This window comes from Electrophorus electricus, chromosome 2, assembly GCF_013358815.1.
Source record: "Electrophorus electricus isolate fEleEle1 chromosome 2, fEleEle1.pri, whole genome shotgun sequence".
Classification (NCBI taxonomy): domain Eukaryota; kingdom Metazoa; phylum Chordata; class Actinopteri; order Gymnotiformes; family Gymnotidae; genus Electrophorus; species Electrophorus electricus.
Genome location: NC_049536.1, coordinates 3,272,458 through 3,286,834, shown reverse-complemented (window position 1 = coordinate 3,286,834; position 14,377 = coordinate 3,272,458). Strand labels below are relative to the sequence as shown.

At 38.8% G+C, this 14,377-nt stretch overlaps 3 protein-coding genes and 1 non-coding gene across 7 annotated transcripts in view; 1 reads left to right on the top strand and 3 right to left on the bottom strand.

The window, feature by feature from the left end:
• The window catches only part of banp (BTG3 associated nuclear protein), a 36,056-nt gene extending 35,646 nt beyond the window's left edge, over window positions 1-410 (bottom strand). The window contains exon 1 of one of the 2 annotated variants that reach the window (XM_027015210.2): window positions 268-410. The gene's annotated coding sequence lies outside the window, so the exon portion shown is untranslated. The remainder of the gene's footprint in view (window positions 1-267) is intronic. The other variant, XM_027015209.2, reaches the window with a different exon arrangement.
• A 2,182-nt stretch (window positions 411-2,592) lies between these two features.
• Window positions 2,593-5,909, bottom strand: pdcd2l (programmed cell death 2-like). Of its 3 annotated transcripts, none has more exons than XM_027015163.2 (6): window positions 5,671-5,909; window positions 4,718-4,881; window positions 4,193-4,633; window positions 3,707-3,820; window positions 3,017-3,174; window positions 2,593-2,758 (listed from the first exon to the last, which is right to left on the bottom strand). In XM_027015163.2, the coding sequence occupies exons 1-6, from the start codon at window positions 5,776-5,778 to the stop codon at window positions 2,628-2,630; spliced, it is 1,116 nt and encodes a 371-aa protein (XP_026870964.2). In that variant the 5' UTR covers window positions 5,779-5,909; the 3' UTR covers window positions 2,593-2,627. The 3 variants fall into 3 exon arrangements, with proteins under 3 accessions (XP_026870964.2, XP_026870966.2, XP_026870967.2); XM_027015165.2 differs by lacking the exon at window positions 5,671-5,909 and adding an exon at window positions 5,145-5,656; XM_027015166.2 differs by lacking the exon at window positions 5,671-5,909 and adding an exon at window positions 5,013-5,138.
• On the bottom strand, window positions 5,124-5,196 carry trnar-acg. The gene has a single exon. It is a non-coding gene; the product is annotated as a tRNA-Arg (tRNA).
• A 2,368-nt stretch (window positions 5,910-8,277) lies between the features above and the next one.
• Window positions 8,278-13,318, top strand: syt8 (synaptotagmin VIII). The gene is made up of 8 exons (XM_027015217.2): window positions 8,278-8,509; window positions 8,810-8,979; window positions 9,056-9,151; window positions 9,419-9,586; window positions 11,611-11,778; window positions 12,189-12,306; window positions 12,437-12,570; window positions 12,728-13,318. The coding sequence occupies exons 1-8, from the start codon at window positions 8,293-8,295 to the stop codon at window positions 12,965-12,967; spliced, it is 1,311 nt and encodes a 436-aa protein (XP_026871018.2). The 5' UTR covers window positions 8,278-8,292; the 3' UTR covers window positions 12,968-13,318.
• Window positions 13,319-14,377: the final 1,059 nt, after the last annotated feature.

The following is a 14,377-nucleotide window of genomic DNA, read 5'->3' as shown; positions in this document are numbered from 1 at the left end:
AGTCCCGAAGGCGAGTCCCCCGCCGTCTATGCCCCGCTAACCGCGCTAGCTGCAGCCGCCTAGCCGCCCGCTAACCTCCGTCACTACGCAACTGTCGCGAAAGGCGAGCAAACGGCTCCGGGCCTGCCAGCTCTCCCGTTAACGGGCACGGGCACGGCGAGCAGCGACGACGAACGTTTGCTTTAATGAAAATAGTTAGGTTTGCGGGCAACGCGAAGGCGTCCGTGGCGCTGAGGTGTGTGTCGTGCTGGGATGGGGTTATATTACCGTGTGAATGATGAATTCTCGTGTTGTTTGTAGGGATGGCGATAATGGCGTCCTTCCTCGCGAGAGAAGAGCTTGCGCTTGAGTCCGGCTTTTCCTCTGTGCGCTCAACTGCACCTCCCCACCGCGGTCAGGCGGTGGTCGGTATTGCAGCATTTCCTATCAACTTTCACAAGTGTCTGTGCAATAGCATCATGTTTATTCAACTTTTCATTTTAATTAACTTTTACAGTAACCTCACCATTTACAGTGGAAAAGCAACGGTTCACTTGGGAAAGCCATGCGAACTACTCAATACCTCGCTCATGGTTTAACTGGATTCTGCCTTTGCAATTAGTCACAACTATACGTTTCTATAGCTGTTACTGACATATTAAGGTGACCTTTGGCTTGATTTAAACCCAGTGAATGAATGTGAAATGTATTCAGTAGTTACACCACAACTCCCCTCTAAAGATAAAAAAATAAATTTTATTAAGTTTCTCCTGAACTAATTTGAATTGATACAACTGCAGTTGACCAATATTCGGTACATAAATAATATTGACATATGAAGGCAATAAAAATAAGAACCATAAAGAAAGTAAGAAAGAAAGTAAACTAGATAATTAATCATAAGCAATATTATTACTACTATACTACTACTACTACTATTACTGCTATATTACTACACTACTACTACTACATTACTACTACTACTACTATTACTACTATACTACTATATTATTACTATTACTGCTATATTACTATTACTATATTACTACTACTACCATACATTACTACTATTACTGTTATATTACTACTACCACACTACTACTATATTACTACTATTACCACCATATTACTACTTTACTATTACTATACTACTAGTATTACAACATTACTATATAACTACGACTACTGCTATACTATTACTACTACTATACTACTACTACTACTACTATACTATATTACTACTACTACTATTATATTATATTACTACTACTATTATATTATTACTACTACACTACTACTACTACTACTACTACTACTACTACTACTAATAATAATAATAATAATAATAATAATAATGTATAGAATGAGTAATGATGACATTTCAAAAATAAAATACTTTTTAAGTATAAAAAATGTTAGCGGGTGAGGAACTTTTAATTAGTAGAGGGAGGCTGTTCCAGTTTTGCTGCAGGTCCAAAAATATGCTCCCCCTCCAGCTTTAAACGAAACCAAGGAACAGCAAGAAGTAGCTAAACTGAAGATCCTGGAGACTTAGATACCATGTAAAGGTGAAGCAAGCCAGTTATGTATGCAGGGTCTATCCCAATGAGAGCTTTAGAAACAAAAGAACCTTAAAACGCATCCTATCAAAACAGGAAGGTGGAAAAAAGCTAGAACTGGGGCGTTGTGGTCTCCTTCCTTGTACCCAAAAGCTGCTCGCAGTTGTATTTGGGACTAACTGAAGGCAAGATATTTATTTATTCCAACAATCCAGATATGTTGGAACAATTGCATAATTAACGTTTTCCATATATTTGCAGTCTTGAAAAGAAGATAATGTACTTTACTAATCCCCATGGGGAAATGGGTCTGAGTCTATAGTAGTGAACACACATACACCCAGGGCAATGGGCGGCCACCTCAGCCTTGGGTTAGGTGCTGTGCTCGGGCGCAATTCCAGCTCGGACACTTGGAGAGGAGAGGACACTATTCCTTCACTCCCCATTTTCCTGCCAGTCCAAAGAATCAACTGCCCTGCAACATTTATGAGCCGAATCAACACAAACAAGACACAAACCAAGAGGAAATTATGTAGGTCAAAGATAAAGCAAACATAGAAATTTTAAATATCAAACATAACCTATGAATTTTTTTCTGAAATGTTCAAAAAAGCATACATGAATTAAGAATAAGGGTAAACACGGAATACTTCAGTAGTTTGAGAATGAGTTTGTGTTCCATATGAAGTGTGACGTCTTAAGGTGCGAGATGAGTTTGAACAAATGAATAGACACTCAAAAAACAGTGCATATATTAATATTTGAGGGTTATTTGACTAGTAATCAGAAGTTCAAGTCCCACCAATGCCGAGTTGCCACTGTTTGGCCCCTGAGAAAGCCCCTTAACCCTCAATTGCTCAAGTTGCATTCATTCATAATTCTAAATCACTCTGGATAAAAGCGTCAGCTAAATCCTGTAAATATAAATGTAAATTTGTGTGCAGCTTGTAATTGGCAGCATTGCTTAATTAACTTTGTGAAGTATGTGACATTTACAGTATATACACTAAAATTTGGTTATTGTGATGATAAAAAAGAACAAAGGAGAACCATGTTATACTAATTTACTCTTTATTGTTGTTTAAATTATTATTTAAACAGCTTTTGATCAGGATCAGCTTGCACAAAGAGAAATTCCTCAACAGGAACATTGGATCCAGACATCCAGCAACTTTCTCTGCAGGTGTAGACCAAAACTGTACCAAACTCCAACACAAGCTCTGGAGAAGGGTCAAATATGGCAAATATGTATACTTTTCTGTGGTATTTCATATTTTTAATATTTAATAGTTTTAATTTTTAATATTTAATATTTTTGTTTTGTATTTTAATTTCTAACAGTTCTGAGAAGGGGTTACCAAAGTTAAGTACAACTAAACCCTCATCACGTCTGCTAGGAAAAACCTATTGTGGTTGCCAGCATGAACATTTTTTTAAGAAAGGTGAAAAATAAATACCATAATCTGAAACAGACAAACCTGAGCTTGGGTCTGTATTATGGAGTAAGCTGACCAGTGCTGGCATGAGCTGAAATTCAAACACTCTAGGACTGCCACAGTGTGCACAGGCTGGCACTACCTGAGTTATGTTTGAAGGAGGCTCCGTTAAGAATAACGGTGACCCACTCCAACTGTATCTGCAAAAATGACACATACAACCAAAACATAACATATACAGTAGTAAATTATTAGTGAAAGAAAATTTTTAAAAACGATGCTGTGTTGTGTGTTATCCAAATTCCTCAGCATCAATTCCTCAACTGAATACGGTCCTTCACTGCTCTCGACACTCATTAGGTTTTCTTTAATTGCAATAATGCTACAAATGTTAAACATACAAAAGAAAACAACAACAAAAAAACTATTACAGACTTCATAATGTCTGGTGAGATAGTTGTATCTGATGTAGTTCGGATTTTCAGGTGTTGTTTATATATAAAAAGGTTGGTTTGTATCCTTTACGTGCACATCTGAAACTACATACACACAAAATTGGTAAGAGTCAGAGTTATAAGACTATGTATGATCTGGTGATCCAACTCATATACAGGACATTAGCTCGGCTGTACTATATCAAGTCTTCTCAAGTTGCCACAAACATAAAAGCTGAACATACAAGTTTCATTTTTATTAAAAATATGATATATGAGGCCTGTGTAGCCAACTTACCGAAGCACCTGTTGTGGACAGAGGGAGATTCTTTTCATGAAACTGGAGAAGACTGCATCTCCATGTTTGGCTTCCGCCTTTTCATACTTCTCGTGAACTCCTTCAGCTTCAGAACTAAACATAATTTCAGAAGGTCATGTCCAAGATACTGAATGACCTCTCCTTTTTTAGGAATTAATAATGTATACTGGTACAACACGACATTATAAAACTAATTTGTCTACACAACAATATTATGCATCAAACCAGTTTAGCATTCATGAATATTCAGCACATTTTTGTATGCATATTTAAAATATTGACATATTTTAAGAAATCATTCTACAGACCATCATGCAAGAGTTGATATTCATTCTCTATTGTTTAAGTATTTACTCAGTATTTCATATTAACTTTGTCTGTGTACAATTATGATATAATCACTCATCCCTAACTGTATACAAAACCTAAATATACGCAGATCGTTAAGTTCAAGACTGTCCCCACCTCCCATTGCCTCTGACAGCCACTCCCTCTCTCGCCTCATACTCCTTAAGCAGTCTGTTAGCGTGCTCCAAGTCCTTACACGCCACGAGGTCCGTCTCCTCCATCACACTGATGTAGAAGGGCTGAAAGGCAGGCACCGCCTGATGGACGCTACCCGTGGCTTCCTTGCCCCCTGGGCCACTTATACAAAGGCCCACAAGTCTGTCACTGGCATCCAGTGCAGCCTGAGCAGTGTCTGCCACTGGCTGGGATGCAGCTGCCGGAGTCCGTGCACAGCTCTGAGGTTTGTCGTTCTCGGGCTCCATCCCCCAGTCGTCAGCTTCATCACACCATTCCGTAGTGGACATTGGGACTTGCTTAACCTGCAGATTACTGACGTGCTGACGCTCTAATAGCTGTTTCACGTCAGACTCCGAACACTGTGAGCGCAGCGCCTTCCAGCTAGGCACAGGAGAAACCAAACAGAATAAATCAAACAGTGTAATATTTACTGATGTGTCAGTTCATTTGCACGTGGTTGCTTACCTCTCTGGTTTGCCATAACATTGTGGATTAACGCATGCAAATACATTCATGGTGCGGTGATATGGAGATTCCCCAAGAGGGCAGTAGATTTGAACAACATGGCTGAGCGTCCCATCACACAGAATGCATTGATTACACTGATCATGTATGCCAGGAACCAGGTCCTACAAAAATAAAAAGTATACATATGAAGAAGAAGAAGAAAAAAATCTGAAAACAGTACTGTCTCTGTTAACACCATTTTGTCACTAACTGTAGCGCCGTGAAAATACTCAAACAAATATACTTAACTTACTTTGTAGCATTCTTGTTTTACATATTGCTATCACGCGCATACCGTACTAACATATTTTCAGAACTATATGTATACTATTTATATTTATATTACATTAAAAATAAAAACATTCGAGCCAGCCAGGAGTCGAACCTAGAATCTTCTGATCCGTAGTCAGACGCGTTATCCATTGCGCCACTGGCCCATGTATATATTTACCAAGTGACATTTTTAAGTGGTCAAAGAAATTATAATCACCACAGAAAACAACGATGTATTACTAGCCAGCTAACTAACTGTTTGGACAGCCTGGCTTGATTAAATGTTTTTCGTTTAGTTGCTAGCTGTTGGTAGGCAAGCCAAGTTAGCTACCCACCTGCCTAGCTAGCTAGCTAGCTTGAGACTAGTAAACCAGCTAGCTAGCTAACTGGCTAAGCTGGGTAGCCAGGTTTGTAATAACTTGTATCAGGCTAACACGATTAAAGTGTCATTTTCGATACCAAGATAAACTTCGTACGAATAATACAATTTAGCTAGCTAGCTAAACCCATAAATAAAATGGAAAAAATGATGCTACATGCGAGCTAGCAAATTCAGCTGGTAATGTTCCGACAAGACAAACAGCTTGCCTTAGCTAACCTAGCTGATTTAGTGACACTAAGTACGACTTCTTCCTTACCGGATTGCCTCCAACTTTATTTGTGTAATAAAATGTGTCCCCTTTCCTCCCACCGATAGGGCCATCGCACATTCCTATGAGCGCTGACTCTGGCATTGCTGCTTGCATGCGAACTGAGCTAGACGGCTAATGTTGGATCCACGTGTTACCAGCCATAAGTGCATGGCTGATCATTTAATTTCATTATTTTATTTTATTTTCAAGTGTTTGCTGGACGCTGTTACACAGAGTGACTGGTATGGCTAGCATAAATGGCTAGGTAGTTATTAGTATTATAATTCATTAGCTATTTAGCAATATTGTTTCCACGTACTAATGAAGATAAATAGAAAGTTTCTCTCTCATATGAGCTTAACACGCTAAACGTGATATGTAACTAGCTAGCTAAAGGGAATAGAATGTGACAGTGTGCGCACTGTCTGGGATTCGAACCCGAACGTTGCTACTGGCACCTTGTTCTCCAGGAGCTTCCAGATAACACGTATAGTTAAACACACTAACAAATGGATGCTCCTGACACTTCTTTAGGTAGTACCCATAAAGTCGATTCATAATCTAATGAAAAAAACAGTAATTGAAGCGCAGCAAATGTTGCAAACGATATAGCATCAAAAAATGATCAGCAACAGGATGGAGCAAGGTGTCTTCACGTACAGGCCCAGGAGAATTACACAAAAGTATATCTTATAAAAGATGTAGTCTTGCTTGAAGCTCAACCCCAGCAAGAATGAGATAATGATTCTTACCATGACCTCACTGGTCCTGCCATTTAAAGCTGAACATAAAAAAAAAAATAAAAAAATTGCAGATCAGTTTTGAGAAATTGTTGTGTCCTGAATCAAAATATTTTGTTGAACACTGCAACCTTTGTTCTTCAAATGATTGCTTAATAATTTAATTGTTTATACACTTTTAGTCTGAGTCAGATCAAGGCCCAGAAAGCTAAGAGTTATATGGCGTCATTCCTAATGTACAATATTTACACAGAACTGGTTTCTGTCATTATTTCCACCTCAAATGCAAATACATATATGTTTCTTTTCAACACATTGATGTGCTGACAAAGTGATGTTTCGGATATTATTCTTAGGTTGAAGGCTACATTATTCTGACCTATCTATTTTAGCTTCACACTTCTTCCTAAGTGTGAATGTTTCTAGCTACATTATTTGTCATCTTATCTGTGCTGCTTTTTTCTTCCCTAAAAGATTCAACACATCATACATACTTTGGCCTACCTCTGTTCCTTTGGGCACACACTGTGTGCAGATGAGGTGTGGCAGGTAGCTCCATGTTAGGCACATTCAGACGAGCACTAACTCCATGGCTTGCTTGATAATTGTGTCCCCAATGGAATCAAAGAAATGAAAAAGGAAATATAGATCTACTTAAAAGGTATGTTTTGTGTCTTTATTTTATTATGACATGTCTTCTGAAAAAAACAACAACAACAAAACTTTACTATAAAATACTAGTCAGTTTTATGGCATTAAAATTATTGATTGTATTACCAGTAGCATATATTATCAATTTATAAATGGTTAAAATATTTTTCCAAGAGTAAACAAAATCAAGGCTATTTTGCATATCCTAAAGTTACACTGGAATATGCTATTGCAAGAAACCTAAGGAAAATGCTCCCAGCTCTGAGCAAAAAAGCTTCTTCTTCTTCTTTGAGTGGCTAGGCATTTGCCATTAGAAGTCACTTCCTTCCTTTCTCCATTAGCTGTTGTGGAAGTGTAAATTCCATGGAACACAATAATAAACATCACAGTCTTTTAATGTGGGGGTGATCATCACAACTAAAGATCACAGCTACAGTTGCTGAGATTCTGCAGCAGTGAGTGTTGGAATATTAAGTACCAATGTCGCTTTATTGTGTTTTTAATTTCCATAACTGCTTTGTAGGCTTCATCGTTGTTTGTCTGGTATTTTTTGCTGTGGTAGAACACCAGTGATCTGAGGGGCTGTTAAAACTGTAGGCTTTAGTTTGTTAGACCACACTTATTCTGATATGAAATGGCACAAGAAACATATATCTATCTACTGCCTGATAATATGTACTGTCTACTGCTTAATAGTATGTACTATCTTCTGCCTAACAGTATACACTAAGTTTGATGTTTCTTTGCTGTTCATGTGTAAATGTGCATTATTTACAGTGAGTGTTCATACCCTGTCACCATAGTGTTGCTCAATTTAGTAAGGCTTTGTTTCATATGAAAAGAATGTTATCTCTGCTCTTTGAAGCACACCCAGTTTAATGGATTGTTGCTCCAGTTGTCAACATTCCTTGCAGCTGTTTAGCTATGGTGGTGGCTAAATGTTGGCTTTGTTAAAGCAGGTTATTGTAAAATATTTATGTGTGTTTGGTTAGTTTGGGGAGTGGGAAAGCATGAGTTTCTTTCTTCCTTCCAGTAAATTATATTACATAGATTTTATATTTCATTCAATATTTGAAAGTACTGCTTCAAAGGAATTCAAGGAAGCTTGTATTTATTCAAAGACATGCAGTTACCATTCTCACCAACAGCGAGCAATATTGAGCAACATTTATTCCAGCAGCTGAAGAATCCACTGCATGCCTTCTATCTGTGTATTCACAGTGAGCCTCCGACCACCATGGCCACCAGAAGTACCAAGGCTTCCACTTCTACATTAAATGGCACAAGCAGTGATTCTCCAACCATTGCAAACCTAACTTCCATTAGCATGGCTTCAAGCTTTATAATTGCGACATCAGCCACCATTGCTCCGACTTCACTCCCAGTCAGAGCCACTAGCAACTCCACCACTGCGCCCCCTGGGTTTCTATCTTCTCTACTGAACAAGATCCCATGTGAGTATTCCCCAGCAGACGTCCCTCCAGTGCCCCAGCTCTCCTTCCTTACTCGCTCTCCCAGGATGGAGAATTGCCGAGGCACCTGTTCCATCCGGCATATCCAATTCCACCACCAGTGCACATTTCTTACCTCTCACTTTTCACTTGTTACAAGTATATCTCCCTTTAATCCTGCTGGCTGCGCTCTTGCCCAATGCTCCGGATGCGTGTCATAGTGCTGGCTACCGCTACGCCAGCCTTGCTGTTTTGTTTGTACAGGATTGGGGGCAGACTTGTCTTTTTAACTCCTTCCCGCAGTGCCAAGATGGGCTATCTATGCTATCATCGCCCTTGTCCTCCTGGTGCTTGTCATCTGTGTGCTGTGCTGCTGTGTGAAGTGCTGTTGGAAAGGGAAGAAGAAGAAGAAAAAGAGTCCACATCAGAAGATCAGCCTGAAGGGGATTAACGGGACTACTACCACAGCACTGGTGGGAGAGTGCAAACGCACACTGGCCAGTTTAGAGCTGTGGACTTCACTGACTGGATGGCTGCTTTGATTGACAGGTGCAACCTGAGGCAGAGGATGCGGAGTATGGATCAGTTGGTCAGAGAAGAGGAAAGATGCTCTACTCCCTGGAGTACAATGCAACATGCTCAGAGGTTCCCTAAATCCACTTATTTATGAATGAATATGCTTCATTTTAACCTAGAACTGTGAAAGTATGACTTGTCGGGCCCAGCCTACATACGAATGATCAAAGTTTACTTGACGAATATTGTTGAATTAATTTATTCTTGTTCAGACACACTTGTCCCTTATGAGGTTCTTGATAGTCAGTGCAAATTTCAACCTGTATCTAATAATTGGCAATTTATCAGTGATACACCTTTACTGCATCTGAGTGCTGTGACTGTACCTTCTTTTAGATGAGTGTTGGAGTGAAGGAGGCTGCAGAGTTAAAGGTTATGGACAGCACAGGAACATCAGATCCTTATGTCAAAGTTTACATCCTCCCCAACAAGTCCAAAACCTTTGAGACCAAAGTGTTCAGAAAAACCCTGAATCCAGTGTTCAATGAGCAATTTAAATATCGGGTAAGTTGATGATGTCATTCAACTCATGACATCCTGGCAAGCAAAACTGCATTATGCTTTAATATATTATATTATTATTTCCAGTTTGATATTTTACAAGTTTGATATTAGTCAACATTCAAGAAACACAACCTCTAGTGGATATGTAGGCACACACAACTTTTGTTACTCTTGGATCCGTCCTTTAATCCTGCCCATGAACACGAAGCACGCCTCTAAGATGTACGGTGTCCAGCATAGTACAATTACAGTTTTATAGCGTTACCAAAGTTGTCATGACTTCACCTTCAAGCTCTGACGTAAGCTGTTAATAATACTTTGTTATTTAAAGCTGCAGTCTGTAGAGCTGAGGAGAGGGTGGAAATAGTTTGAAGATTCGAATGAGCACACTTCCGGCTCTGTCCCCCTCCCTCCAAGCCACACCCCAGCCCAGCAGTCAAAGGCCTGGCCCGCAGAGGAGCCTGCCATGAACGCAGAAGTAAACGTTTAAGAAATGAAAAGTAGTCTACATCCAAAGCTATTCGATAAGAGAACTAGCACAGCTATATCGGAACATAGTCGCTTGCTTGGTGACAGAAACATGAATGGTAATAATGAAGAAGTAAACTTATGAGAACATTTAATCTACCATAGCTGTGAGACCACAGTCACACATAAATATCAAGACAAACGCCGGACTGATCCGACTACATGGACCCTTCACAAAAACGTTTTCAGCAATTTTCAGTTAAAACAAGGCTAACCAGTTTTAGCATATGACATACACTGTGTTATCTTGACTGCTAACCTATATCACAGTAAAATGAGAAATGCGCTACTGATTGTTACTGCAATCTTTATTCTGGGTTTGTGGGTTATATTTATTTATTTATTTATTTATTTTCAAAAATCTAAAATAAATCAAGCAGGGCTAATTAGCTGTTAAGTTTATATTTGTTTTGGGTTTGGACTGTCTTACTTTTAACTTGCCTTTTTTTGCTTGTCTTAGTCGTGTAAACCTAACGACACATGGGCACTATTTCATTGATGCCTTTTGCGGCTATTGTTAAAGCTCCTGACCGAGTGACAGCATGCACGTGCACGAGCAGTGATTGACAATCCGTCAGATCCTCCCCTCAGCTCTGATTGGTTGTTTTGATTCGGAGCGGTGGATTCTTGCCGATGGTAATAGATTGCTATAGATTTTGTATAGATTTTCACGGATTATCTATCTAATGTAGCTACTGCTGTCAGGACAGAGCCATGCACATAGCTCTGTGTCAAGATGTGATAGCAAATATGACAAAAAGTTGTGTTATACAGGTTACCTACTGCAGCTTTAACCAGTTGTTAGCAAAAGTGAACCGCATTGTAGCTTGCTATTATCTCAGGTGGGAGGCTTGTAGTCAGAAGCGTATATAAAAGATAAGCTTCAGTATAGTACTACAATGCTTCTCTCCCTCGGCAAAGAACTGAATTATTCTAATTGTCAAATTGCTATGACATACCATTATGTGAACTAATGTTTCCCATGTACAATTATTCTTGGTATAGCACTGACGTTTGACCAGATAAAACTCCCATGTCTGGGGGGCATGCTGGTGCTAGCATTTACCCTGATATGTGGTGTTGCCCACTAGTAAATGTAGCTACTTGATATTAAAATTAGAAACATTTAACAGTTAGAATTCCGCTAATGAAAAACAAATAGTTTGTATTCTGCCATGTTTCCAAGCCAAACACACTAATTTTGATGTATGGGTCACTGAGTGTCTCGTAAAGTGACGGACAGGACGTCAGTGTGAAACACAAAGCAATATAACTTCTGGAAAGCTGTTTTTCAAGCGAGTTTTCAAAGGCACCTGCTATAATAATTATTTTCATTATACTCTATATATTTCACAATTAATTTGAATTAGTAAGGAAAGGGCGAACATTAACTAATGCACCTTTAAATCCTTGAATGTTTCAATTTAATTTGACCTGAGATTTTTGTTATATGCTGCATCATCATTTTGCCAGTGCGTGTGTGTGTGTGTGTTTAGATTCCTCAGAAGGAGCTCAGCGAGTCCACCCTGGTGATGCAGGTGTACGACTTCAACAGGTTCTCCAAACACGATGTGATTGGGGAGCTGAGGTTGGAGCTCTCCTCTGTGGACTGGAATCACGTGATTGAGGAGTGGCGAGACTTGAGCGAGCCCTCAAAATATGAGGTGTAGTGGCCGCTCAGCACGACAGGCAACGTCTACTGTTCTTCTTTACATTTGCCTAACCTTTTTCCCCATTAGCACGGGGTTATAAAGAATAAATATAATATTATTACAGAAGGCCCTTAACACAACAGTCACGTGTCACATAGCAGTATTCTAGCATTAGCTCAAAGTTCATCAAAGCAATACCGTATCCTCCAGTGAGGATTACTGCAATCTCACAGATTTAAACACTAGCCTATGGATGGTAATGATATAACAAGCAATTGTTATTAAGCATAGCACTTTTTTTTTCAGATTTTCCTAATATATTAGTTGGAAGGGAAAATAACTTGGCTAATGTTAAACTTATTGTTTGAGATCACTGGCAGCATGACAGAGCCAAAGTGAATGCTAATTGTACACATTCACAGCAAGAAAATTTGGGGGATATCTGCTTCTCTCTGCGTTATGTACCTACTGCAAGTAAGCTCACTGTGGTCATCCTAGAGGCTAAGAACCTAAAGAAAATGGACGATGGAGGATCTTCTGGTTAGTTATATCTTTTTTATCTTACTACGTGGCCACTTGACCGAGTCTTAATAGTCATAATTCAGTTTAATGATTTTGAAGTTACCGCACATATATGACCCTTTTTTCAATGATATTAAACAAACTGTAGATCCATATGTTAAAGTCCAGTTAATTCTGGACAAGAAGAAGTGGAAGAAAAAAAAGACCTCTGTGAAGAAGGAAACTCTGAATCCCTACTTCAATGAATCCTTTACTTTTGAAGTGTCTTTCGATCAAATCCAGGTAAATCATATGGTGACTAAATTGACTATTTATTTTGTTTTCTTGTTCATTTAAGATATATTTCCCATGATAAGATATATTTTCTTTGATATAAAAAGTCTGCTGTGTCTGTACATGTAGTTATAACCGCGCTATACCATATGTCCTGTCTGTACAGAGAGTACAGCTGGTCATTTCCGTGTGGGATCATGACAAAATGAGCAGGAATAATGCCATTGGGAAGATTTTCCTGGGCTGTGATGCCTCGGGGAACCAGCTGCGGCACTGGGCAGACATGCTTTCAACCCCACGCAGGCCAGTAGCCCAGTGGCACACACTCCTCTCAGCTGAACAGGTGGACTCAACTCTGGCCTTGAAACGCACACTGAGAATTCCTTTCACCAATATGACTTTCTGAAGATTCGGGTCTTTCATCTTGGTCCATATTGCTTTTTTTGTTATGATTGTGCAATGTATTTATTAGATATGTCAAAAGGAAGAAATTTGTTGCCTAGTTTAAATGTTCAATAGCAATTAAATCTAATGTTAACAAAGGACCAATATGGTTGGATATCACAGTAGATGGACTTTTAGAATTTCAAAATTGTTTTATAAATTAGTATATGTCCTGAAATATTTTAATTTCATGAATATCATCATTAACATGAAATGTAAGCATTTGCACAAGTGTTATAATCTTCAGGTTCTAGACTTTATATAGTATTGTTTATACCTTGCTATGAATATTCCAAATATTATTTTACACTGTTTTATCACCTATATAAATATAGATGATGTAATTTTGGTAAAAAAAAAAAAAATCACTAATCCTGCTCACATGTACAACCTCTCCCTCTCTGCTACCATCCACGCACGCACACACACACACACACACACACACACACACACACACACACACAGAAACTCATATCTCTGGTGACAATAATAGATAAGCCATGTATGCACAATGTCAGCACACATCTGGCTTAATTGATCCGCTTTAATTAAATTTCAGGTGTTCTGTGCTCAGATGCCATGCTACAGAGATGTGTTACTGAGAAATATGTAGTTACATCAGATCTTTGCCATTTTTCTTACACATAAGTGAGCATACATAAAGACTTTCTTAATTTAATAGTGTATTAAAGTAATTTTATTGCCCTTTTTACATCAGAACAATAAAAATGACTTATTTTCCAGTTGATGGGTACATTTTTCTGCATAGAAATTTTCACCTTTTCATACAGAATATTAACCATTAGATCTAGTTTTATGGCCATAGATAAGGCAGAGTCCTGGATTATATCTTAGGTAACCATTAATTAACCATTATTGACCACCCAAAACTGGCTGATTCTGCGTATAACTGCTCTGAAGGAATCCAAAGACCACACAAAACAGTGTTGTCTCAGCTGTAAAGGGCAGTGTGTAGTACCAGCAGGCATGACCTTTACCCTTCCCCAGGTCCTGGTGTGAAGACAGCGCAGTTGTGATCCTCACAGAGTGACATTACTGATAGGTGGTCTTGGCTCAGAGAGACGGGATAGCTGACAGGAGCCCAGCTGGGCTGTTTACAGGCTCAGATGAGCCATGTAGCAACATGTCCTCCTGCACAGAGTCTAAGGCTGAAGGCTGTTTGACTTCAGTATAAGCAGTCAAAAGAAGGACATATAATACTTAGTCACTGGCTTCAATTATCTCCTGAATTTAGTTAATTGCCTAAATTGGTAATATGATTGGCCAGTGGTATATTGATTAAGGGGAAACGTTCATCAATACTGCTTTGCACATTTTATTTTACTTTTTACTTTTTTCCCCTTTCATAAGA